At 46.7% G+C, this 26,443-nt stretch overlaps 1 protein-coding gene across 3 annotated transcripts in view; it reads right to left on the bottom strand.

Annotated features, from left to right (window-relative positions):
* The window catches only part of C3_1H18orf54 (chromosome 3_1 C18orf54 homolog), a 144,559-nt gene that overhangs the window by 5,880 nt on the left and 112,236 nt on the right, over positions 1-26,443 (bottom strand). For all 3 annotated transcript variants that reach the window (XM_086960403.1, XM_086960404.1, XM_086960405.1), the window contains one exon: positions 14,833-14,906. In XM_086960403.1, the coding sequence (XP_086816529.1) occupies positions 14,833-14,906 (74 nt within the window). The remainder of the gene's footprint in view (positions 1-14,832; positions 14,907-26,443) is intronic.

Raw genomic sequence — 26,443 nt, 5'->3', positions numbered from 1 at the left:
ATATATATATATATATATATATATATATATATATATATATATATATATATATATATATATATATATATATGTATATGTATATATTCACTGAAAAAAAACATAGGTTTGACACCAGTTATAGTTAGCAGGAAATTTTACTGACATAAAACCATTGAAATTCCCACGTTATAGTTAGTTGGACTCACTATAACTTGCGCGCCTGCAATGCACTGCTGATGACGTCACATATTACATCACTCATGACATGGTCAGTGACATCACTCATGACATCACTGATGACACCATCCAGTGAATGTGTGTCTTTCTGAAAAATAAATATGTTTTATATATATATATATATGTAAAGGTCGATGGAAGAATAAATGTTTAAATAAGTGTCTTAATGGATGTTTTTAAAAAAAAATTGATTGGTTAACTGGCTTTTTAAGTGTATCTTAGTGAATACATATATTAGCGAGTATTGTTTAAATATTTAAATGTTTGTATCAGTGTTTCACTTTGTGTATAAGTGGCTGCATGGGTTGGTGAGTAGCTACATGTGTGTGTATATGGGTTATTAGATGTTTTTTTTAGTATCAGTATGAGTGTCTGTATGGTTTGGTGGGGGTGTTACTTAGCACATAGATGCATCAATGACTGACTCACTGTTTGTATGTGTTTTGAAGACAGCATATGTGCAGGACTGTATGGGTGGATGAGTGTGTATATGTGTGTGTTAGTGAGTGAATGACTGTCTCACTAGTGTCTTTATCAGTAACTACATATGTTTTAATCTAGTATATGTGAGTACTGATGTATATAAGTGAGTATATGTGAGAGTGAGTGATTGTAAGAGTTCCTGTTTAAATAAGTATGTGTTTCTATAAGTGATTGTTTAAGAGAGTAAGTATGTGTAAGTTTCCTTAGAAGTAAGGTGGTAGTGTGTGTATAGCTGTATATGCAAATAAATGGATGTTCAATAGTTTATTTGCATGTGTGATTATGTGTGTGAGTAACTTTTGGATGACTGTCGGTGTGTAACAGGATGTATAGGTGTTTCACTACATATGATGAGTGAATATATGTATGAGTGACTATATAGAACTGTTGGTGAATGAGTGGATGTGTATATAGATGGTGGTATTACTGAATTGGTTGTTGTAACTGGTATGGGTATCTCTATTTTTTTGAAAATTTTAGTTTCTATTTTTGAATATGTGTTTCAAGGGTTACATTACACTGAAAGGAGGTCTGTCACTCTGTCACAAGGATGGTGTCATCAGTGATGTCATGAGTGATGTCACCGACCATGTCATGAGTGATGTAATATGTGACGTCATCAGCAGTGCATTGCAGGCGCGCAAGTTATAGTGAGTCCAACTAACTATAACGTGGGAATTTCAATGGTTTTATGTCAGTAAAATTTCCAGCTAACTATAACTGGTGTCAAACCTATGGTTTTTTCAGTGAATTTAATAGGTTTTTAAAATGCTAATTCCTAAATATAACTGGTGTGAAACCTATGGTTTTTTCAGTGAATTTCATAGGTTTTTTAAATGCTAATTCCTAACTATATAAGGCCTGAAACCTATGTTTTTTTCAGTGAATTTCAAAGTTTTTTTAATGCTAATTCCTAACTATATAAGACCTGAAAGCCCACCAGGAATCTCCACTATGCGCCAGGGGACTGCATTGCAGAGAGGTGTAATGAAGCCACGCCCCTTTTTACACCTCTCTGCAACGCAGCCCCTGTGCATGTTTGAAGAGGGGGGACTAATTCCCCTTGCATACTGGGGGCCCCTGGGGGCCAACTAGCCCACCTGGAACCTCCAGTATGTGCCAGGGGGCTGCATTGCAGAGGTGTAATGAGGCTATGCCCCTTGTTACACCTCTCTGGCACGCAGCCCCGCCGCGTTTGCAGAGGGGGAACTAATTCCCCTTGCATACTGGGGGTCCCTGGGGGCCAACTAGCCCACCAGGAGCCTCCAGTATGTGCCAGGGGGCTGCATTGCAGAGAGGTGTAATGAGGCCACACCATTTTTTAAACCTCTCTGCAAAGCAGCCTCCGTGCATGTTTGAAGAGGGGGAACTAATTCCCTTTGCATACTAGGGGTCCCTGGGGGCCAACTAGCCCACCTGGAACCTCCAGTATGCGCTAGGGGGCTGCATTGCACAGAGGTGTAATGAGGTTATGCCCCTTTTTATACCTCTCTGCAATGCAGGCCACTGGCGCATTTGCAGAGGGGGGACTAATTCCCCTTGCATACTGGGGGTCCCCGGGTCATATCTGCCCAAACACCGATATTCCGAACGATTGAAAATGCCTTTTCTTGAGAAACATTTGGATTATCATGTCCTATACTTTGGAATTTTTGAAAGACTGACTTTGAGGATGCTATAAATTACTCAAGTCTGCCCGAATTGTGTGGGTAAAATTGATACCTAGTCACTTTGAATAAGAATGTACTTACGTCTCGTCTAACATTTGGAAGAAATATCTAGTTATATGACAACAGGATACCGACATAACTTGAAGGAAATAAGAACGCCCTGAAGAAGTTCTGTTGTACAGAACGAAACGTTGTGGCTGGCTGTGGTACATAAAGTTAAGGAAAATAAAAGCATTTGAATATACACCAAGATTCAGCGCTTCAATAAGGACTCTAAGTCAGGGGTCTCCAAACCGGTCCTGGAGGGCCGGATCCATGCCAGATTTTTGGGATATCCCCATTGAGATACATGTAGTAATTTTGAAAATCTGGCATGGATCCGGCCCTCCAGGACCGGTTTGGGGACCCCTGCTCTAAGTGATATGATTTGATTGGACTCATTGTGCAAGTGGTGCTGTGCCAAACTTTGGAATATTCTCCACTACTCTCTACTACTTACTCGCTCCTACTCCACTACTCTCAAATACTCACTATCTACTACTCATTCTCTACTACTCTACTACTCTCTCTCCACTACTCACTCCCTACTACCTATCTACTACTCTCTACAACTCACTCTCTACTACTCCCTCTCTACTACTCACTAGTACTATCTACTACTCACTCTCTACTACTCACTCTTTACTACTCTCTACTACTCACTCTCTACTGCTCTCTACTACTTACTCTACTACTTACTCTCTACTACTCTCTACTACTCACTCTCTACTACTCACTCTACTACTCACTCTACTACTCACTCTACTACTCACTCTCTACTAGTCTCTACTACTCACTCTGCTACTCACTCTCTACTATTCTCTCTACTACTCACTCTCTAGTACTCACTCTCTACCACTCTCTACTACTCACTCTACTATTCACTCTACTACTCTCTACTACTCACTCTCTGCTACTCTCTCTACTGCTCTCTACTACTCTCTACTACTCACTCTCTACTCTCTATTACTCACTCTCTACTCTCTACCACTCTACCTCTCTCTACTACTCTCTCTACTATTCTCTACCGCTACCTCTCTACCTCTACCTCTCTACCTCTACACCTCTACCTCTCTACCTCTCTCTACACGCACACATATACACATATATGCATATATATGCAGATGCATTTATATATATGTATGTGTATGTGTATATATATATATAAAAAAAAAACAACAAAAAGATATTTTTTTTTAAAACAGCTACTTTTTTTTTAAAACGGTCATTCTTTTTCCCCATGGTACGCTCCCAGGTATGCTACCCGGTGCGCGTACCGGGCGCTCCCCCGGCAAAAAAAAAAAAAAAAATGTTTGCACCGCGGAGCCCTTTTATGACCCCCACATCAAACCTAGAGGCTCAGGGGGGTCTACTCTGCCCCCTTAGGGTAATTTCCCCCTTTGTTTTTGACACCTCTTGTGTCTCGATTTTACCGAGACACAAGATGGCAGCCGCTCCGGACTGTTTCGAATGTTTACAGACACCCGAGAGCCAATCAGCTTTCCGTGCGCACCTCACGTGGCGCGGCCGGTACGCGCCCCGGTGCGCGTACTGGGGAGCGCCAATAGATATATATATTTTTTTTACCTAAATTACTCAAAATCCCCTGGAGCACATATCTTGAGACATAGCAATGGCACATCGGGCTACCAGTCCCTACAATTTTGCCAAGTTTGGTGGAAATCCATTCAGCCGTTCAGGCTAAAAGTGAGTTTGACCGCCCTATGGAAATTAACATGGGGAAAACACGTTTTGGGACCCCCCTTTTATCTCGGCCCCCGCTTGACGAATCCCCCCCAAACTTTCAAGGAAGGACCGGAGCTTCGCGAGGCAAATTTGAGGAAATTTTCAGGCAGATTCATCAACCGGCGCCAAAGTTATTCACAATAGAGTTTTGAGATTTTGCATTGAAAAAAATCCTAACTATAACTACCTACTGGCGACCGCCAGTAGGTAAAATATATATATATATATATATATATATATATATATAAATTTATAATTGATGTATACCCCTTTAATTTAAACAGGATGTACTACCGATCATGTGATCAACCATGCTATTTAGGTTACTTCCTTCCTTCTTTTCATGACATGTGATCAAGCCTCGGCTGAGGTGAAAAGCGTCATGGCGACTGGTGGGCTGTTATTCATCACGAATAAAAAGCACTGAGAACGAGAGCACGGAGTCTGTGGCTTTACTCAAATTTCCGTTTAGCTGTGTGGCGTGGCGTGGGCTGTGCTGTGCTGTGCTGCTTCGGACCGAACGTAATATTGTGTACCTAACAGCTTCCAAGGTACGAGTAAAGCCCCTCCTCTACAAGTGGCGAGAAGCGGCAGGAAGTAATTGGCTTCGTGACCCGGAGCCGGATTCTGTACTCCGGTGTGGAGGAAGCCGCGAGAAGCCCCTGCGTAAGAAGCACACACCGAACCCTGACTGGAGGAGCCGAGTGTCTAAACGTTACAGGGATACTTCGACAACCGGGTCAAGGTATGGTGGCTTAAGAAAACGCAGTGAGGAGTGTGCACACATTCAGTCTCAGGGAATATCTCTATCTGACTGAATTTGTTTCGTTATCAGGATTGTCATTAACAAGCCGTATTCACCATGTCGGCCGCCGTGTTAAGAAGCAGGGAGCAGGCTGCCGAACTTGTGTTTGTCACCCCGGCTGGGGGGGCAACAGCATCAACATCGGTGGGAAATGCCGCTAGCGCTATTAATCCAACGGCGCGCGATTTGTATCGCAAATTGGAGAAGCTAATGAAAAAAGAGACTTCCAAATGGTGGGAGAATAAGTCCCTGTCAATGTATTTGGAAGTTGGTCGCGTACCACGTGGCCTCCGAATTACCCTGGCCCCCAGCTACGAAACTCCCGATCCCCGCATGCTCGAGGAATGGGCAGTGACTAACTTAGAGTCTTCAGCTAAACTTATGAAGATCCTAATAAAATATGCTGAGAGTGATCGTATGAAAATCCAAAATGAAATTGAGTCAGTGGAAGCGGAATTGGAAAAACTGGGGGAAGATGAGGCCATTTTGAAAAAGATGAGGGAGGAAATGGAATTTCGGCTCCAGAAGGAGGAGGAAATAATTAAAAAGCGCAAGGCGTTTAAGTTTGAAAGAGACAGATTGGACTACTTAAATGGGCACATATTCACCTTCGCACGAAGATTTGAGAAAGAAAAAAATAAGAGCCAGCTGGGAGGTAATAGTCGTGCAAACGCTACAAAGGGAAATACAAGCTCTGCCTCGTCGATCAGCTTGAGCCGCCTGTGCGAGGCCAGACGCGAAACTTTAAGGCCAAGGGTGAACTTTGCCCAAGCAGAAAAAGTGCAAACTGCAAACGGTCAGAGCGACGCAAACGCCACAAAGAAAAGTGGAACAACCAAAAAGAGAAACCAACGGAAATGGTCGAACAAAACAAAAAACGGGGCAATCAACAGGGAGCCCCTCAATAATTAACCTGACCAATATAATCTTAAGTCCTAAGGAAACGAAAATTCTTGGTTTAGGACTTTCCTATTGTCCACCACAAACCTTCGACAATGCTGGCACACGCATGGATGCATATAGGTTTGTGAGAAAACTCAAACTTACTAAATTCCATCGTCTTCGACCTAAAAACAATAAGGACACAGAGAAAATACCTTTGAGCCCTAATCTTTTAACAGTTGAAGACGCCCCCTCCTTTGAAGAGATCTGGGAATTACAAACTGAACAATACACAGCGGACTCAGGCACACTGCCTGTTGCTACTAATGCCACCACTGATAAAGACATGGCAAGTACACCTTTTAAGCCTAAGTCCACTTTCAACCCTATTTCGGCCCATGACAATCTGGATATTTACCAGGATTTGATGGTAGAGGACCTTAAAAAACTGTATACTAATACCAACAAGAAAAGCCAAGCTATTGCACGACAAAATCAAAGTTATAATCTCCTGATTAAGAAACTGAAATCAGATGACAATCTAGTAGTGAAGCAGGCAGATAAGGGGGGCAACATTGTCCTATGGGCACGTGATAAATATATGCCTGAAGCCGAGAAACAACTCAGTGACACTGCCTGTTATCGAAAAACAAATATCACCACTATCAAAATGGCTTAGAATGACCTCAATGCCAAACTCATGGGATGGCGTAGCTGTGGATTGATCACTTTGGATGAATTTAAATTCCTCAAAAAGGAATTCCCTGTAATTCCTACATTTTATCTTTTGCTGAAGATCCACAAGGATCCACTAGTTCCACCTGGGAGACCGATAATATCGGCAATTAACAGCGCGACCGAAAATTTGTCCAGGTACATTGATTTCTTTTTACAGGAATGGGTTAAAGGATTGAACTCTTACATAAGAGATACAACTGACTTCTTGTGTAAATTATCTCAGCAGAGTTGGAATGAAGATTATTTACTTATGACATTGGACATTTGTTCTCTGTACACGTCTATCAGGCACATAGACGGCTTGAAGGCAACACAATTCTTTCTGGATAAACGCCCCATACATAACACACAGCACAACAAGATGCTTATGGGGATGCTGAATATATGTCTAAAACAGAACTTCTTTACGTTTGGGGGCCAGGCCTATCAACAATTAAGAGGGGTGGCCATGGGGTCTTGCTTCTCCCCCAGCTTCGTGTGTTTACACATGGGGCTGTGGGAGGAGCAGACTTTAATGGGACAGCACAGAACAACAATGGAACAACATGCAATATTGTACCTCAGGTATATTGATGATTTGTTTTTTATCTGGAGGGGTTCAATGAGAAGTGCTGCCGATTTTGTTGATAGGTTAAATGTAAACGATTTAAACCTTCAATTCACCTCAACGATTAGCAATGTCTCAGTTAATTTTCTGGATGTATAAGTATATGTTAAGAACAGCAAAATAGAAACCAAATTACACAGAAAGGTTACCGCTGGTAACACAGTGTTACACGCCTCTAGCAGCCACCCTCGCCACCTTATTCACAGCATCCCCTACGGGGAGATGTTACAAATAAAGCGTATTTGTAGCACTGAGGAAGAATGTAAAACAGCTCAACTTCAGTGTAAAATGCGTTTTCTGGAAAGAGGTTACAGCCACAAAATGATAGATGAGGCCATTAACAAAACAGCAAAACTGAGAAGAGAACAGTTACTAGGAGTTTGTCCTGTCCCTACTACTACAATTGAAATCACAACTACACCAAAAGATAAAAAACAGTGTAGGGCCATTGTCACATATAGTCAACAACATGCTGAGATTCGCAGGATTTTTTCTAAAAACTGGAATCTTGTACAAGGAGATCCAGTTATTGGTGATCTAGTGAAAAACAGACCAGAGATCACATTTAGGAAATCTTCCTCGTTAGGCAGTGCTATTGTGAGTAACACCTTAGACGTTCCCAAGAAGTGGTGGGAACGAATCACAGGTTTCAAAAAATGTCAAGTCTGTAAAGCCTGTAAGCACGCCATCAACAAAACCCATTATACAAGTCCTTTCCATGATAAACCTATTGCCATTAGACAGAAGCTGGGGTGCAAGACGGAATTTGTGGTATATATATTAGTGTGCTCATGTGGCCTACAATATGTAGGGAGTACACGTCTTCCCGCCCACAAACGCATCCTACAGCACCTAAGAGCGATCTCTGGGAAGGACCAAGCCTATCCAGTAGCGAGGCATTTCGAGAAATGCCATCAAAGCAACCCAGACTTGCTACAATATTATCTGGTGGACTCCGTTCTACCTTTGAGGAGGGGGGAGACAGAGACAGCATTGCGTCTACTGGAAACCCGTTACATCCTCGAATTAAACAGCAAACAACCTGGGGGGCTGAATAGCACTGAGGATCTGTATACATGTTTATGATCATGTGATAAGATCCATGGTGTCTCTTACTGGCACTCACACAGTTGATGAAATGTTTTAAGATCTATATGATTATGTTCGGCAGCCTGCACTTTAAATAAGAATTTTATAACATTAATTTTAATTTTAGTTGCACAGTCACTTTAATTTTAGTTTGCATTAACGACCCTCAGGGAAGTAACTAGCAAGATATATATACATTATATATTTCGGATAGTTAACACTAGGTATCATCTTTACCCACTTGGGTCATAAGTCACTCATCTCCCGTAATATCACACCACATATGATGTAATACTTGGAGTCCTATCTAATGCAAATAGCATAAACAAAATAATAGATCTTGTCTAGGACTCATGAGGCTTAAAATAATGGATTTTTTTTATCATGATAACCATTGGAAATAACTGTATATTTATTGTACATTATGTAAATATATGAATTCAGAAATTATTTTTTTGAAAACAAATGTTTTTAGAATTTTTCTAAACTGACATTTATGAATTTTTGCCTCTTTTTGCACATTAATTCCACAATGATGGTATTGATTGTTTACACATAATGTGAATGTAGAATGATTTCATTGACTTCCTTTGGGATGTGACTGTGGTGTAACTAGGGCACTGCGCCCTTGATGGCAATTTGATGTATACCCCTTTAATTTAAACAGGATGTACTACCGATCATGTGATCAACCATGCTATTTAGGTTACTTCCTTCCTTCTTTTCATGACATGTGATCAAGCCTCGGCTGAGGTGAAACGCGTCATGGCGACTGGTGGGCTGTATTTCATCACGAATAAAAAGCACTGAGAACGAGAGCACGGAGTCTGTGGCTTTACTCAAATTTCCGTTTAGCTGCGTGGCGTGGCGTGGGCTGTGCTGTGCTGCTTCGCACCGAACGTAATATATATATATATATATATTATATATATATATTTTACAGTCCATAATTAAGATGCAAAAAATGATACAAGGTAACAACACTACATGTATATGATTTAACACATCATAGTTTTGAAATTTTGCTGGTACAGACTCAACTCTGTACAGCTTACATTGATTTGTCGAACCAGTTGAACCATCACCTGCACTAGAAGAAGATTTATTAACAAGATGCTTCTAAGTGCCTACAGATTCATGAAAATCAGAATCTAAACAACACCCTCGCACAATCACCAATACCTTCCCAATATTACTACTGATATCACTATTTACCATTTTCAGAGCACTAGAGTTTTCACTTTTTTCTTGCTCTTTATGAGGTTGACTAAATCTCACTCCCCCTATTTTCCCCATTGCATTTTGGTAGCTTCACACGCATCCAATCACCTTTGCAGACATGCAATTTCTTTGTACCTATAATGGAATTAAATCTGATCTTACTCTGACTACATCTAGAAACAACATATTCCTGAAACACTCTTCCCCCAGAATTCCTGATGATGCATCATTCACCAAAATACAAAAAATAGACAACCTTGGTGGCAAAGAAAATCAAAAGATTTTCTTCCTCTTAAAGCACAAAAAGAGATGACACCTGTCTCGGTTGGATGTGGTACGATGTGCCTGAAGCAGATCTCTAATAGCTCTAATAACATGCTCAATGTACACATTCTACAACCATCCTATTCATTCTTTCTACAAGACCATTCGCTTGTAAGTGATACAAACTTCACCATTTTTGTTTTATACCAGCCCCATTCAAAACCTCAATTTATTTTGAAGTAAGCTGTACCATTATCAGACATTAATGAGACAGGAAAACCCTCCATGGCAAAAATATAAGTCAAAAACCTCCAATCACTTTAGAACAGTCTACCAAAACAATGGCATACTTGTGTTGTTCTGGAAGATAACAGAAAGGCCCCAAAAATCAATGGCAACCCTTTCCCACACATTTGTAGGTGAAACAACAACAGTCAAGGGCGATACCCTTGTTGTAAGACTTTGTAATTTTGCTGACAATTAATACACTAAGAAACACATTCCTCACCATCTCTGTTCATTCCTCACCACTAACACAGAATCCTTAATCTTTTCTTGTTGGAAGTCATGCCTAAATGCACTTCATGACTGAGAGTAAGTTACTGGTTTCTAATATTAAAAGGTGGAATTCATTTATCACTTCGAAAAAGAAAATCACCCTCCATCAACAATTCATCTTAAATTTTCCAAAAACTCTGTAATACCAAAGATAGGTTCTTTTCTCTTGGCCGACCAGCAGTCACATAACTCTTCACTTCTTTCAAAATACTGTCTTCCTTCAAAGCTTCTTTCCCTTTTTATTCAGACACACATCCTACATACGATCAACAAATATTAGCCACCAAATATTTCACATCCTCTTTAATCACATCAGGTTCCGATGAAACTGGAAGACGTGAAAGACAATCCGTCTTCTTATTTTCCCCTATTCAAAATGATGACCCAAGTATTCAATTTCTTTTACTCCAAATACACATTTGTCTTTTCTCAATTTCAAACCTTATTCTGACATGGCTTTTAACACTACATTCAAAGTGCTGTTGTGCTCAACTTCATCCTCACCATGGAGTAACACATAATCTTGAAAAATTAAATCTTGAACAAAGAAGAGGTGTGGGGCATAGGCCAGGGCAACTGACTCCGGAACCCGGGGGCTCACAGTTCGATCCGTCCAGCACCATCTGACTCTGGGCAATAGCTCGCTTAATCTTTTTGATGGCCCCCAGTGCCTTAACACCTTGGGGTAATTGTTTACGCTTTACAAATACTAGACGAACACCAGAAATGGCACTCAACAAATCCTCAATCACTCTCTGAAAAGTAGCAGCCACTGAAACCAATCCAAATGGTCCCTACAAAACTAAAAAACACCCTCTGAAGCGACAAAGGCAGTCAAATGCTTGGACTCCTTACTGAGAACAAGTTGATGATATGCGGAACGCATGTCCAATTTAGAAATATCGATGCCCCAGATAAAGACACAATTAAATCATCAATTTTTGGAAGAGGTGCCCATCAGCCTCAGGGGTGTGGAATTTAATAAAATATCTACTTGTGTACCTTGTGCATCTGAAAGAGACACATTAGTGATAGATTCCTTACCTTAGAATAGATACCCAGGTATACCAACCCCTGTGGAGGGTCTGTGAACAAAGATCACACCAGAAAGTCACGGAGAAAAGAATGGCCTAAGAAACCTTCTCTCCGGACTTGACTGTCAAGGCAACAATGCTTAGTAAAAGCGTGCAGTGAGGCCCACGTGGTTGCCTGACAGATGTCTTGCATGGGGACACCATGTCCCAATGCAGTAGTAGCTGCTGTCGCCCTGTTAGAACGGGCGCACAACCCCACCGGAGGTTCCTTCTTAGCCAGAGAATAACAGGCTTTGATTCACAAGACGACCCAGCGGGAGATAGTCCTCTTGTGTACAGCCCGGCCTTTCTTGGCGCCCAAGTAGCCAACAAAGAGCAGGTCATCCACCCGGAACTGTTGTGTGCGATTCAGATAAAAGGAAAGCGCACGTTTTGGGTCCAGACGGTGGAGCCTCTCTTTCTGTCTGGAAGGGTGCGTAGGTGGAAATAAAGTGGGCAAGGTGATAGTCTGTCCTATGTGAAAAGCAGTGACCACTTTTGGCAAGAAGGAAGGACGTGTGAGAAGCACAACCTGTCCGGATGGATGACAGAAAAGGTGGCTTAGAAGAAAGAGCCTGGAGCTCACTCACACGCTTAGCGGAGGTGATAGCAACCAGGAAAGCAGTCTTCAAAGTCAACAAACGAAGAGGACAGTTGTGGAGCGGCTCAAAGGGAGCGCACATCAAAAAAGTAAGTACCAGATTCCCGTTCCACTGTGGCATCACAAACGGAATCGGAGGGAAAAGGTGAGTAATGCCTTTGAGAAATCTATTAACTACAGGGGACTTGAAAAGAGAGGGCTGATCAGGGAGCCTGAGAAAGGCCGAGATTGCAGAAAGTTAGCCCTCGAAAGTGCCCATAGCAGAGCCCTGCCAGGCCAAAGAAAGAAGGAACAAAAGGACCTCTGAAAGAGGGACAGAAAGGGGATCCACAGTCTTTGCTGTGCACCATGCCACAAATGTGTCCACTTGCAGGCGTATACCGATTTAGTGGAGGGACGCCTGGCTGCCAGAATGACATCACATACTTCAGGAGGTAAGTCAAATGGAATCAACTGTCGCTGCTCAATCTCCACGCATGTAGGTGGAGGCTGGACAGGTTCGGGTGGAGGACTGTCCTCTGCTGCTGTGACGGAAGATCCTCCCGAAGAGGCAGTCGGATCCATGCTCATACTGAGTAGCTCGGGATACCAAACTCTTCGAGCCCAGTCCGGTGCCACATGAATGACTTGGGCCCGGTCGTGTCGAATCTTCTTCAGCACTCTGGGTAGAAGTGGTATAGAGGAAAGGAGTACAATAGACAGCAGCTCCACTCATGACGAAAAGCGTCACCGAGCGAGTACAGCCTTGGAAATTCCAAAAAGCAGAACAGCTGACATTGCGCGTTCTCTTCGGTGGCAAATAGATCTAACCTAGGCTCTCCCCACTGTCAAAAGAGACCTTGCACCACCTCAGAGTGAAGAAGCCATTTGTGATCCATAATGCACTGGCGGCTGAGTTAGTCTGCCCTGGCGTTCAAAGAACCTGCCAGTTGTTGAACCGTCAAAGAAATGCCTTGACTTTCCAGCCATGTCCAGAGGCGCAGGGCCTCCTGACACAGGGTCCACGACCCCACCCGCCCTGTTTGTTGCAATACCACATGGTGGTGGTGTTATCTGTGAACACTTGCACCACCTTCCTCTTGACAGAGGGAAGGAACGCCTTCAGTGCAAGAAAGATCGCCCAAAGCTCCAGAATGTTTATATGGAGATTGGACTCCACCGGAGACCAGAGGCCTCTGCTCTCTGCCTCTGCTCTCTGCCTCTCCCATGTGGCCGCCCCATCCCAGGAGGGACGCATCCGTCACCACTGTGTGCTCCGGTTGGGGACGGGAGAGGGATCTGTTGCTGACCCAATGCCGATTCGTGAGCCACCACTGCAATTGTTGTGCAGTGCCCTCCGAGATCTGGACGTAATCGGACAGGTTCCCCTGATGCTACGCCCACTGGAACTTCAGTTCCCACTGCAGAGCCCGCATATGCCATCCTGCATGGTTGGTGAGCAGGATGCAGGAGGCCATGAGGCCCAGCAGCCTCAAGGTCGTCTTGACCGAAACCCGGGACAAGGGCTGAAAGATCGGACTCATAGCCCGAATGTCCTGGACTCGCTGTGCGGGAGGATAGACCCGAAACTGCGCCGTGTCCAGAACCGCTCCGATGAAGAGGAGCTTCTGAGAGGGGACCAGGTGTGACTTCGGCACGTTGATGGAGAACCCTAGCAAATAAAGGAGGACGGTCGTAGTCTGGAGATGGGAGACAACTGAATCGGGCAAGCCCGCCTTCAACAACCAGTCGTCGAGATAGGGGGAAGACTGAAACCCCTGATCAGCGCAGATGAGCTGCGACCTCCGCCATCACTTTCGTGAACACCCGAGGGGTGCTTGTAAGGCAAAAAGGGAGCACTGTGAACTGAAAATGCTCCTGCCCTACCATGAATCGTAGGTAACGCCAGTGGGCCGGCAGGACGGGGATATGAAAATAGGCGTTCTGCAGGTCAAACGCTACCAACCAGTCTTGCGGGTCGAGGGTAGACAAGACCTGAGCAAGTGTGAGCATCTTGAACTTCTCCTTCCGGAGAAAGCGATTGACATTCCGAAGGTTCAAGATAGGCCGCAGGCCTTTGTCCTTCTTTGGAACCAAGAAGTAGCGGGAGTAACAACCATGACCTACTTCTGGCGTCAGAACGCGCTCGATGGCCCCCTTGGCCAAGAGGGCAGTAACTTTCTGCTGGAGAAGTGTCAAGTGATCCCTTGACATGCGGAGGTATTGTGGTGGCATGGCTGGAGGGGTAGCAGAACCCACCTGTCTGATGTGATGGTGCCACTACTCACAAATAAGGGGAGAGGGTCAAAAAGTACAACTTCACCACCCCGCACCCCCTGAGGCAATGTATAAACACAAGAAGGGGTGGGGAGATTAGAATACACATGCAACAACACAAGACAGACAAAACAAATCTGTTTTCAAAACTGCCCTCACTCAAACACAAGAGTGCAGTTGACATGCTCTGGGCTGCTTACAATGGACTAAGAAGGTAAAATGCCATCCAATGTCAAAAGGGCGTATATTGAGGTGCCCCACAGTCCGAGGAAATCTGAGAAGGTTGAAACTGAAGGATGCTCTTGCGAAAGAAAGGAAAAAGCCTAAAAAAATACGATTTGTGGGTTACCAGATGTTGCGAAAAACTGATAAAGCGTCTAAAACGAGCAATTGACACAGACAAAAGGGGACTGAACAAAATAGAAAACTGGAGAAAAAAAGCTACAAACTTAAAAAAAAAAAATTAGCAGTTACCATAACACCAGCTACTAGGTAGCAGGAAAATGAATGACTGGAAAATTACTTACTACAAAAGATCTAAATGTCTAAGACAGACAATTATTGTCGTTCACGAATCTACTTACTTTTGTAGGGAATTGTTAACTGGCATCATCTCCTGATCAAACAGTTTGAATTCAGAGGCAGTTTCGGTTGAGATCTAGTGAAAAAAGAAAGACTGTCAGAAACATAAATCAAACCTACACAGATATTACCAAAAATAAAGTTCACCAGATTTATCTGAAGAACAGGTCAGTTAGAGAGAAGAGGGTAGCTGCTCTGTATATTTTGTACAAAACACAATGGGGACTCTCTAAAGACAACAGCTAGGTTACTGTGAGGCAACATTATTCTATTCAGAATATCAAGTGCAAAAATATTATGGTCAGAATATGGACTACCAAAGTATCTTAGAAATAAGTATATATGGAAAATGCTACTTTCCAGTATGCATCTGTTCTTGGCATGTAGAGCTGCAGAGTTACACACTATGCATAGATGGCCACCTAGTGTTGGGCCCTGATAGTTGCAGTTTGTTTTGTTGTAGAAAAGTCTTTGGAAGTCACGGGATAGGTGACTCCTCCTTTGGATGATACTGCGCATGGGCATCGGCTCCATCCCCAGATTGTTTTTCGCCATTAGGGAAATGATGGAGCTGTACAAGAGGTAGTGATGTCCATATGATTTGCATCTAATTAAGATAATACTGGAACAGATAAAGGTAGCCGGAGAGGCGGGTGGGCGTGTGCAACTCTGCCGCTCTATATGCCAAGAACAGATGCATACTGGTAAGTAACATTTTCCGTTCGAGGCAGATGAGCTGCAGATTACACACTATGCATAGATTGTATAGCAGTACCCACACCTAGCGGCGACCACCAGTATCTGTTGCTGTTGTTTGAAACAGTGTTTTTAGTACAGCCTGGCCCACAGTGGCTTGTTGTTTAGTTTGCACATCTACACAGTAATGCTTTGTGAATGTGTGTGGTGTAAGCCATGTAGCTGCTCTGCATATGTCATCTAGGGGAATGTTTCCCAAGAATGCCATTGAAGCCCCTATCTTTCTTGTTGAATGGGCTTTTGGAGGAATTGTTAACATACGTTTGGCTTTCTGGTAACATATTTGTATGCATTTAACAATCCATCTGGCGATCCCGGATTTTGGTATGGGGTTGCCTTTATGTGGCGTTGAAAAAGACACAAAAAGTTGTTTTGTTTTTTTACGAAAAGTTTGGGTCCTTTCGATATAGTACAGTAATGCTCTTTTGACCTCTAAGGTGTGTAGAGCTCTTTCTGCGACTGTTTGAGGCTGTGAGAAAAATACGGGCAGCTCAACGGATTGATTTAGATGGAATGGTGAAATGAGACTTTAGGAAGGAATTTAGGATTAGTACGAAGAACCACTTTGTTATGATGCATTTGCAAAAAAGGTTTTTGAATGGTAAATGCTTGTAGTTCACTAACTCTTCTGAAAGAAGTAATTGCTACTAGGAAAGCTACTTTCCAGGTTAGGAATTGCAATTAACATTTATATAATGGTTCAAAGGGAGGACCCTTTAATCTTGTAAGAACAATGTTCAAGTTCCACACTGGTGCCAGTGGCGTTCTGGGAGGAATTATTCTTTTGAGTCTTTCCATGAAAGCTTTTATAGCTGTTCCTCCCAAAAGAGATAGATGTTGTCTATTTTGTAAGTATGCTACAATGGCAGCAAGGTGTAGTCTGATAGACGTATAGGCTAAATTACACTTTTGAAGGAGTAATAGATATCCTATGATGTGTTGGATAGACACGTCTAAGGGATTTATCTGGTTGTTTTGGGAGTATATGACAAAGCGTTTCCACTTAGCAGCATAACATGCTCGAGTAGTGGGACGTCTAGCTTCTTTAATGATGTTCATGCATTCTGGAGGAAGGTTGAGGTAACCAAACTCTATGACCTCAGGAGCCAGATCGCTAGGTTGAGCTGAGCTGGGTCCGGGGGGCTGATCTCTCCATGGTTCTCTGTTAATAGGCGTTTAGTTTTTGGTGTGGTACTAAAGACATCTGCAACAGCGTGGTGTACCACTGTTGTCTGGCCCAAGTTGGAGCGACTAGAATGAGCGTCAGGGAATGTTGTTGTAGTTTGCGTACCACTAACGGAAGTAGTGGGAGAGGAGGAAAAGCGTATGCAAATAGCTTTGACCAGTTCATCCATATTGCATTTCCTTTGGACAATGGGTGTGGGTATCTGGCGGTAAAGCTTGGGCATTTTGCATTTTTGTGGGTGGCAAAGAGGTCTATCTGAGGTTGTCCCCACATTTGAAAGAACGGATGAAGAACTTGCGGATGAAGTTCCCACTCGTGGATCTGCTGTGTTTGTCAACTTAGCAGATCTGCCATAGGGTTTTGTACTCCTGGGACGTGTTGGGCTAAGAAGAAGATCTTCAGCGGTATAGCCCATCTCCATATCTGCTAAGCTAACCGGGAGAGCTGCAGAGAGTGTGTTCTCCCTTGTTTGTTTATGTAGTGCATCACTGTCATATTGTCTGTGCGGACAAAGACAGCTTTGCCTGACACTTGCATTTGAAATGATTCTGTTGTATGTGCGAGGGTTGCAGATGCGATTTGGTGTGATTTACTGTGAATCCCAAGTGGTGAAGCAGTTGAATAGTAGCATGAGTGTGTTGTACACACTGGCTGTATGAACTGGCTTTTATGAGCCAGTTGTCTAGATATGGGAAGACATGAATATGTTGTCTTCTTAGGTGTGCTGCTACTACTGCTACAAAAGGGGGTGGTGATGGACGGAGCATCTGAACCAATCAAACACTCACACCCAGTCAACAGGTCTGGGTTTAATCCATCACCGTTCTTTAGCCAACTCTGCCACCCCAGTTCAGACATGGCCATATGCAAATCAGTCTGACCCTGTGCCTCATGGGAACAGTCCAGCCCGAACTGCCAAGCCATGTCTTCCCTGGACCGGAATCAAGCATCCTAGGACCGCTACTACTGCTAAGCATTTGGAGCTGTTGTGACTCCGAATGGAAGCACTTTGGTAGTGCTGCCTGTCTAGCACAAATCTGAGATATTTTCTGTGCGCTGTGTGGATGGGAATATGGAAGTAGGTGTCCTTGAGATCTAGGGTGACCAAGAAGTCGTTTAGTTCCAGAAGTGGAAGGACTTGTTGGAGTGTGACCATGTGAAAATGGTCCGACTGTATGTAAATGTTTAGAGGTCTGAGGTCTAGGATGGGTCTTAAAGAGCGGTCCTTCTTTGGTATTAGGAAATATAGTGAGTATACTCGTTTTTCTGATGCTCTGGAACTATTTCTATTGCATTTTTCTGCAGGAGGGATATTACCTCCTGTCTGAGTAGTGTTAAATGTTCTTGTGACATTGGACGTTGCTCGAGTGGTATGTTTGGGGAGGGGGGTGGATGTTAGTTCTAGACAGTAACCTGACTGAATTATTTGGAGCACCCACCTGTCTGATGTGATATTTTCCCAAGCTGGCAGGTATTGTTGAAGTCTTCCCCCGACAGGAGTGGAATGGGATGGGGGAAGGGGAAGGGAGTCATTGGGCAGGGATAGAGGCAGAGCGGGAGTTGTTATTTTTACCTCTTCCTTTGTTATTGTTACCCCTGTGACCACCCCTTTGGTAGCCCTTGCTGTAAGTGGACCGTGTGCGGGCTTTGTACGAGGTAGAAGCTGTGTCCGAAGAGTATCCCCTGGTGGCACTTAGATAGGATGAGCAACAAAATGAACGTCTAGGAGCCTGCGACTGCAGGGCTCCCATAAATTTGGCGGTATCTGTATCTTTTTTCATTTTTTCAAGTGATACATCTACGTTAGTTCCGAATAGGTGTTGCTCATCAAAGGGTTGATTAAGAATGGCAGTTTGTACTTCAAGTTTGAACCCTGATATGTGTAGCCAGGCATGTCTACGCTATAGGACGCTGGTGTTAACTGCCCTAGAGGCAGTACCTGCTGCATCTAGTGCACACCGAATAGAGGAGTTTGTGATGTTTTTCCCCTCCTGGATAAGTTAATTTGCTCTATCTTTGTACTTATCAGGAAGGTGCCTCATTAATGATTCTAATTCGTCATAATGTGCCCTGTCGTATCTGGCTAATAATGCCTGTGTATTGGCGATACGCCACATGTTTGCTGCTTGAGACGCTGTTCTTTTCCCTGATGTGTCAAGTAACCTAGACTCTTTATCTGGTGGTGGAGCTTCATCTGATGTTTGTGAGTTTGCTCTCTTGCATGCATTGGAAACGACAAGTGAGTCTAGTGGTACAGGACCTTTAATATATGCTGGGTCTAAGGGTGCAGCTTTATATTTTTTCTCTATGCGAGGGTTAATGACCCGAGTTCTGAATGGGTCTTTGAAGACTTTAGAAGCATGCTTAATCACTCCTTTAAGCATTGGTAAAATGGATGAGGACCTTTGTGCACTATCAAAGGTATCCATTAAGAAGTCTTTATCTACAGGGTCTGTATGCATGTCTACCCCATGATATTGCACAGCCCTGTGAATTAATTGCTTGAAACCCATAGTGTCTTCTGGTGGGGAAGACCTTGAGTGGTATATGTCATCCTGAGGGACATTTGGGACATCTGGGGTGTTATAATCATCCCACGGGTCAGGTGATCCTGTAGGAGTAGCTGGATCAGGCATGTTACCCCCCATGTCATCAGAGCTTTCATCCCTGTTGTCATCGTCTGGGATGATAGAGGATGCTGGGGAATGTTGTGGTATGGGAAGATGTGGTGATGGTACAGGTGAAAGAGAAGGGGAAGGCAGTCTTAAGGGAGAGGTAGCCATGTCCTTTTTCTTTGAATGCAGCGCTGGAGCTGGTGTGTCCAGTGGTCGCTTTTTTTAAGCCAAAATCAGCTGTCCAGTGATTGGATCTTTAGCAAGAGTCTTTTGAGCAGGGTCTGGATAAAGTAAGTCCTCTGCAGGAGGCCGATCTTTTGGTGCGGAGGAAGGTTTTGGCACCGAAGCGGTTTGTTTTGACTTTTTTAGCAATGTCTTTAACCGGAGAAGCAGGAGTCTCTTTCGGCTCCGAAACTTTTTTCGGTTCCGAGGGTTTTTTCAGTCCCGGTATGTTTTTTGGATCCAATGGTTTTTTCCGTTCCGGTGGTTTTTTCGAATCTGAAGAGGGTTTGCTTGGTTCCGTCCTGGGTTTCGGTGCCGAAGGAGTAGTGGTATGTTTCGGCGCCGATTGTTTGGATGTTGGCGTGGCCGGTGAAGTTGTCTTTTTCGGTGCCGGTAAGTGTGCGCCGGCACCGTGCGAAGGCAGACTCGAGCCAGAGTCGCCTGAAGGCTTCATTAGCTTCTTAGCTGGGCCCGAAGGTGGGGCAGTAGAAGCAGTGTGTCGGTGTGCACCCGAGAGCGAGGGTGTGACCGGGGCATTCTTTGGGTGTGTCGAGGAAGGGTCGGGGTCGACGGTCTTACTTACGACCCGCTGTGCTGGAGTGATGTCCTCGACTTCAAAGTCTTCTGCCTCGGAATTGCTGTCCACGTCGTGTTGTTCTGGAACGTTGACGCCTTCCTCGAAGATGTCGCCTCGCTCTTCGGTCCCGGATAGTCTTCTTGGAGTGGAAAGAGGCACAAGTGGAACAGTCTCTGGCCTCGTGCTCCGGGGAGAGGCAAAGGTTACACACTTCATGAAGGTCGGTGTGGGGAAACTTCGACCCACATTAAGGACACTTTTTAAATGGCGTCCTTTCCATGAGCTGGAGTCGAGGCCTAGTTAGGCCCGAAGGCCGTCCACGACGACCGGAATCAAAGTTTTCGGTGTTGAAGAGTAGCGTTGAAAGAAATCGGTGCCAACACGGATCGCTGGAAACACATCCGAGCCCGGTGGCAGAAAAAAACAATCTGGGGGTGGAGCCGATGCTCATGCGCAGTATCATCCAAAGGAGGAGTCACCTATCCCGTGACTTTCAAAGACTTTTCTACAACAAAACAAACTGCAAACATCAGGGCCCAACACTAGGTGGCCATCTATGCATAGTGTGTAATCTGCAGCTCATATGCCTCGAACATATAGTTAAGAATAGATTTCCTATCCTCAAATCCACATCTACATACTCCATCACCTTTGTGTCCATTCGGATTTTAATGTACTACATGTTCATTGTCTGGATCACCATTTGTCTTCAAAGGCTGGCAAGAACAAATATTGCTATGATCAGCAATGGGAAGATCAAAGCCAATTCTGTCTTTCCCACCATTACAGAATTTAGACCCCAAACCGTCAACTTTAGCTGCTTAGATCTATTTCCAAAACATATACAGTACCAGGCAGACCCACCAAACATGAATAGGGACGCTCTGTCTCTAGTACCTCTCCCACACGTATCTTGGATCAACGGAAACCACTTGTTCAGCTAATCTGGTGTGCAATACCAAAATATTATTATTATATGCCTAGATTTGATCAATTTGTTAACCCTCATCGTACCTCTTTAGTAATCCTGAAGCAAAAGTTACTACTTGTGTAACGATGTATCTGTAACAGACATTAGTTAGTGATAGATTCCTTAACTTAGAATATCCCCAGGCGTCAGACTGGATCCGGAAACTTTTTCGTAGCAATACCCCTGCGCGTCGGTAGGTGTCGCCCGCGGCTCCGCGTCCGTGGTCGGCGTCGGCAGCGCCGGAATGACATCAACGGAGTACGTAGACGCCGCCCTCACGCGCTGACATCAGTTCTTATACACAGCTTTTCCGCGCCAGATACGCAGAGCCATGATAGAACTAACACTGGTGCCATGAAACTAGCGCCCTGAAAGGGGGTGACCTTAACCCTAGATATCGGTTCGCAGAACGGGGTGGATGGGTGGGTCGGTAAGGAATCTATCACTAACTAATGTCCCTTTCAGATATATCGTTACACAAGTAGTAACTTGTGCATCTGAAAGAGACACGTTAGTTATAGATTCCTTACCTTAAAATAGATACCCCAGCAATACCAACACCGGTGGTGGGTCTGCGAACCAATAATCACACCAGAAAGTCCTGGAGGACGGAACGGCCAAAGAAGCCATCCCTCCGGACTTGGCTGTCCAGGCAGTAGTGTCTTGCGAACATGTGCAGAGAGGCCCACGTAGCTGCCTGACAAATGTCCTGCAAGGGGACTCCTCGGCCCAGGGCAGTAGTAGTCGCCGTGGCCCGAGTGGAGTGGGCCCTCAGCCCAATAGGAGGTTCCTTCTTAGCCAAAGAGTAACACGCTTGGATGCACAACACGATCCACCGAGAGATGGTCCGTTTGTGCACCGCCCGTCCCTTCTTAGCGCCCACGTAACCAACAAAGAGTTGGTCATCCCTGGTATGTGAGATCCAAATAGAAAGAGAACGCACGTTTTGGGTCCAGACGGTGGAGCCGCTCTTCCTCTTTAGAGGGGTGCGGAGGCGGAAAGAAGGTGGCAAGGTGATGGACTGCCCGATGTGGAAGGCTGTGACTACCTTGGGCAGGAAAGAGGGTCTTGTCCGCAACACAACCTTGTCCGGATGGACAGAAAGGAAAGGAGGCTTGGATGAAAGAGCCTGGAGTTCACTCACTCTCCTGACAGAGGTGATGGCAACCAGGAAAGCAGTCTTAAGGGTAAGAAGATGGAGAGGACAGTTATGAAGTGGCTCGAAGGGAGCGCACATCAGATAAGTTAGTACAAGGTTCAAGTCCCACTGAGGCATCACAAAAGGAACAGGGGGGAACATATGAGTGATGCCCTTCAAGAACCTATTTACAATCGGAGACTTGAACAAAGAAGGCTTATCAGGTAGCCTTAAAAAGGTAGAAAGGGCAGAAAGGTAGCCCTTGATAGTGCCCAGAGCAGAGCCCTGCTGGGCAAGAGAAAAAAGGAAGAGAAGAACCTCAGAAAGGGGGGCAGAGAGTGGGTCCACAGCCTTTGCTGTGCACCAGGCCACAAATCTGTTCCACCTGCAGGCGTATACCGACTTTGTGGAGCGACGCCTGGCTGCCAGAATCACATTACAAACTTCAGGAGGCAAGTCAAATGGCCTCAACTGTCGCCGCTCAATCTCCAAGCATGGAGGTGGAGACTGGACAGGTTCGGGTGGAGGACCGTCCCCTGCTGCTACGACAGAAGGTCCTCCTGAAGAGGCAGACGAATCAGGGGATCGACTGACATGCTGAGTAGCTCGGGATACAGTACCTTCGTGCCCAGTCCGGAGCCACAAATATTGACTTGGGCCCGGTCGCGCTTGATCTTCTTCAGCACTCTGGGCAGAAGTGGTATAGGCGGAAAGGCGTACAACAGACCGCAACTCCACTCGCGACGAAAAGCGTCTCCGAGCGAGTGCCGCCTTGGAAATTCCAACACGCAGAACTGATGAAATTGCGCGTTCTCTTCAGTGTCGAATAGATCTAACCAAGGCTCTCCCCACTGCAGAAAGAGGCCGTGCGCCACGTCCGAGTTCAGACGCCATTCGTGATCCATCATGCACAGACGGCTGAGTTCGTCCGCCCTGGCGTTCAGAGAACCTGTCAGGTGTTGAACCACCAGGGTCACGTCCTGATGTTCCAGCCACTGCCAGGGGCGCAGAGCCTCCTGGCAGAGGGTCCACGAACCCACCCCGCCCTGTTTGTTGGAGTACCACATGGCAGTGGTGTTGTCTGTGAACACCTGCACTGCACTCCCCCGGACAGAGGGGAGGAATGCCTTCAGTGCAAGACGAATCGCCCGCATCTCCAGAAGATTGATGTGGAGACGGGACTCTGCCGGAGACCAGAGGCCTCTGATCTCCACCTCGCTCATGTGGCCCCCCCCAACCTTGGAGGGAGCGTGCGTCACAACTACGGGCTCCGGTTGGGGTAGGGAGAGGGACCTGCCGCTGACCCAATCGCGGTCCGTGAGCCACCACTGCAGCTGTTCCACAGTGCCCTCCGAGATCAGGACATGGTCGGATAGGTTGCCCTGATGCTGGGCCCACTGAAACTTCAGGTCCCACTGCAGAGACTGCATCCGCCACCGGGCGTGATGCACCAGAAGGATGCAGGAGGCCATCAGGCCCAGAAGCAGCAGCGTCAACCTGACCGAGACCCGGGATAAAGGCTGAAAGATCAGAATCAGAGCCTGAATATCCCGAACCCGCTGTTCGGGAGGATAAACCCAAAACTGCGGCGAGTCGAGAACCGCTCCGATGAAGAGGAGCTTCTGAGAGGGACACAGGTGTGACTTTGGCACACTGATGGATAACCCCAGCTGGTGCCAGAGGTCGGCCGTAGTCTAGAGGTGACTGACGACTGAGGTAGGGGAAGACTGAAACCCCTAACCTGCGCAAATGAGCTGCGACTACCGCCAGTGCTCGTGGCCAAACGTGAACCGCAGGTAGCGCCGGTGGGCCGGCAGGACGGTGATGTGGAAATAAGCGTCCTGCAAGTCCAACGCTACCATCCAGTCTGCCGGGTCCAGGGCAGCTAAGACCTGAGCCAGTGTCAGCATCTTGAACTTCTCTTTCCGGAGGAAGCCGTTGACGCTCCGCAGGTCCAAGATAGGGCATAGGCCCCCTTTGCCCTTCTTGGGTACCAGAAAGCAGTGGGAGTAACAACCACACCCTACTTCTTGCCCAGGAACGCGCTCGATGGCCCCCTTGGCCAAGAGGGCTGTAACTTCCTCTTGTATACGTTTCAAGTGATACCCCGACACACGGTGGTACTGCGGTGGCATGGCTGGAGGGGTCGCCTCGAAGGGGAGGGAGTAGCCCCTTCGGACGATTTGCAGCACCCATCTGTCCGATGTGACAGTGCGCCAGTGGAGGAGGTGATGGCGAACACTGCCCCCCGCTGGCGTCCCATGGGCCTGAAAGCTCGGGCTAGGAGGCTTTTGAGGCGGATGCTGCTGGGGCAGGTGTGGACTGGCCTTGCCGTTGTCCCCGACGCCGCCACGGTGGTTTCCACGTCCGCCACCGCCCTGGATGGTAGTCTGTGGCCCGTGGCTGGCATGACGTGTGGGGGCACCCCTTCCTTGGCCACGAAAGGAGCGAAAGGCAGCCGTTTGCTGGCACGGGCCGAGGCCCAAGGACTTGGCTGTAGCCCTGGAGTCCTTAAAGCGCTCAAGCACATGGTCTGCCTTGTCGCCAAAGAGGCGACGGCCATCAAACTGCATGTCCATAAGGGTGTTTTGGACATCAGCTGAAAAGTTGGCGGACCTCAACCAGGCATGGCGACGAATCGCCACCGTCGTTGTCATCGCTCTGCCCAGGGAGTCCGTGGTATCCAGCCCACACCAGATGGAATACTGTGCTGCATCTCGACCCTCCGCAAGGGCTTGGGCGAGTTTAGTCCGGGCCTCCTCCGGACATTGTGGCAGCACGTCCGCGACCGTGTCCCACAGAGAGTGGGTGTAACAGTCCAAGAGGCACACGGTGTTGACGGACCACAGCCCCAACTCAGGGATGAGAATACCTTTTTTCCGTATTGCTCATACCTCTTGGATTCCCGATCGGGGGAAGCCGTCGGGAATGCGGTCTGGGAGTTAGAGGCCTGAATGACCAGGCTCTAAGGGTGGGGTGGGTGGACAGGAAGCAAGGGTCGCCCGGAGCCGGAGCCGGGCGGTGGCGTCTGGCCACGTTCCTATCTTCAGGCCGACCTGTAGCGGGCTTGGACCAAGTGCCCAGAAGAACGTTAGACAAGGCCTCATTAAACGGCAGCAGAGGCTCAGCCGAGCTTGCCTGCGGTTAAAGTCCTCACGGTGCGATGGGGAGCTCCAGGCCCAAGGCCTTGGCCGCCCGCGTCAGCACCACAGTATAGGCAGCCCCCTCCTCCGTAGCCACAGTAGGAGGGGAGACAAAACCAGTGTCTGGCGAGGTGTTCAGAACACTGGCCTCCCCAAGCTCACCTGTCCAGTCCTGATAAGACTGGCACTCCTGTGCCAGAGGGTCATCAGAACCCTCCCAATCCCCCTCGCCACCCATCTCCTGAAACTTAGGGCCAAAGGATGGGGCCAGGTCATAGAAGTAGAAATCTCCCATCGGCGTCGAGAGCGGCGCCGGTCTGGCGCCGGACCCGAATCGAGGTTGGGATCAGGGATGGCGCCGCCCTGGGGGTCGGCGTCGGCGAGGTCGTAAGGTCGACCGGCGATGACCCGGATCTGGAACCGGATCCAGCGGGGACCTGCGGCGCCAGGACCGAAGTCGCCGGCGACGGCGGGACCGAAGCACCCGACCCGCTGGGGCCCCCAGTCGGGGCCACTGGGCCCGAACGCGCCGCGGAACCTGACGGACGAGCGAGCAACCTCATGGCCATGAGGAAGGCCTTGATCTCCTACGGTGTTGCATTCTGCCCAGGGACCGATGGGTATGAAGCAGGCCACGACGCCTGCGGCTCTGGCGGAGCCGTGTGGGCGGTGTCGCCTGAACCCCCGGCCGCGTCGCGCGAGCGTCGGGGAAGGGGGAGTTGGAAGAGCGAGGACGCCTCTTCGACTTCTTGTGCACCTTAACTGAGGACTTCGAGCCCGAAGACCGGTGACGACTCCCGGAGCTATGATGACTCCGACCGCGCGACTGGTCCCTCGACCTCCTTCCAGGCCGGGACCTCGAGCAGCGCAGGGCAGACTGCCGGAGCTCGAACCGCTTAAGGGACTGCTCCCGTCTTGCTTTGGACGTCAGGGCCCGGCAGTCGGAGCAGGCCTTGTCGTCGTGGTCGAGGCCCAGACAGTGAAGGCACCGGCGATGGGGGTCGGT

Source organism: Lissotriton vulgaris, chromosome 3_1 (genome assembly GCF_964263255.1).
Source record: "Lissotriton vulgaris chromosome 3_1, aLisVul1.2, whole genome shotgun sequence".
NCBI classification, from domain to species: domain Eukaryota; kingdom Metazoa; phylum Chordata; class Amphibia; order Caudata; family Salamandridae; genus Lissotriton; species Lissotriton vulgaris.
This window is presented reverse-complemented; position numbering and strand designations above follow the sequence as displayed.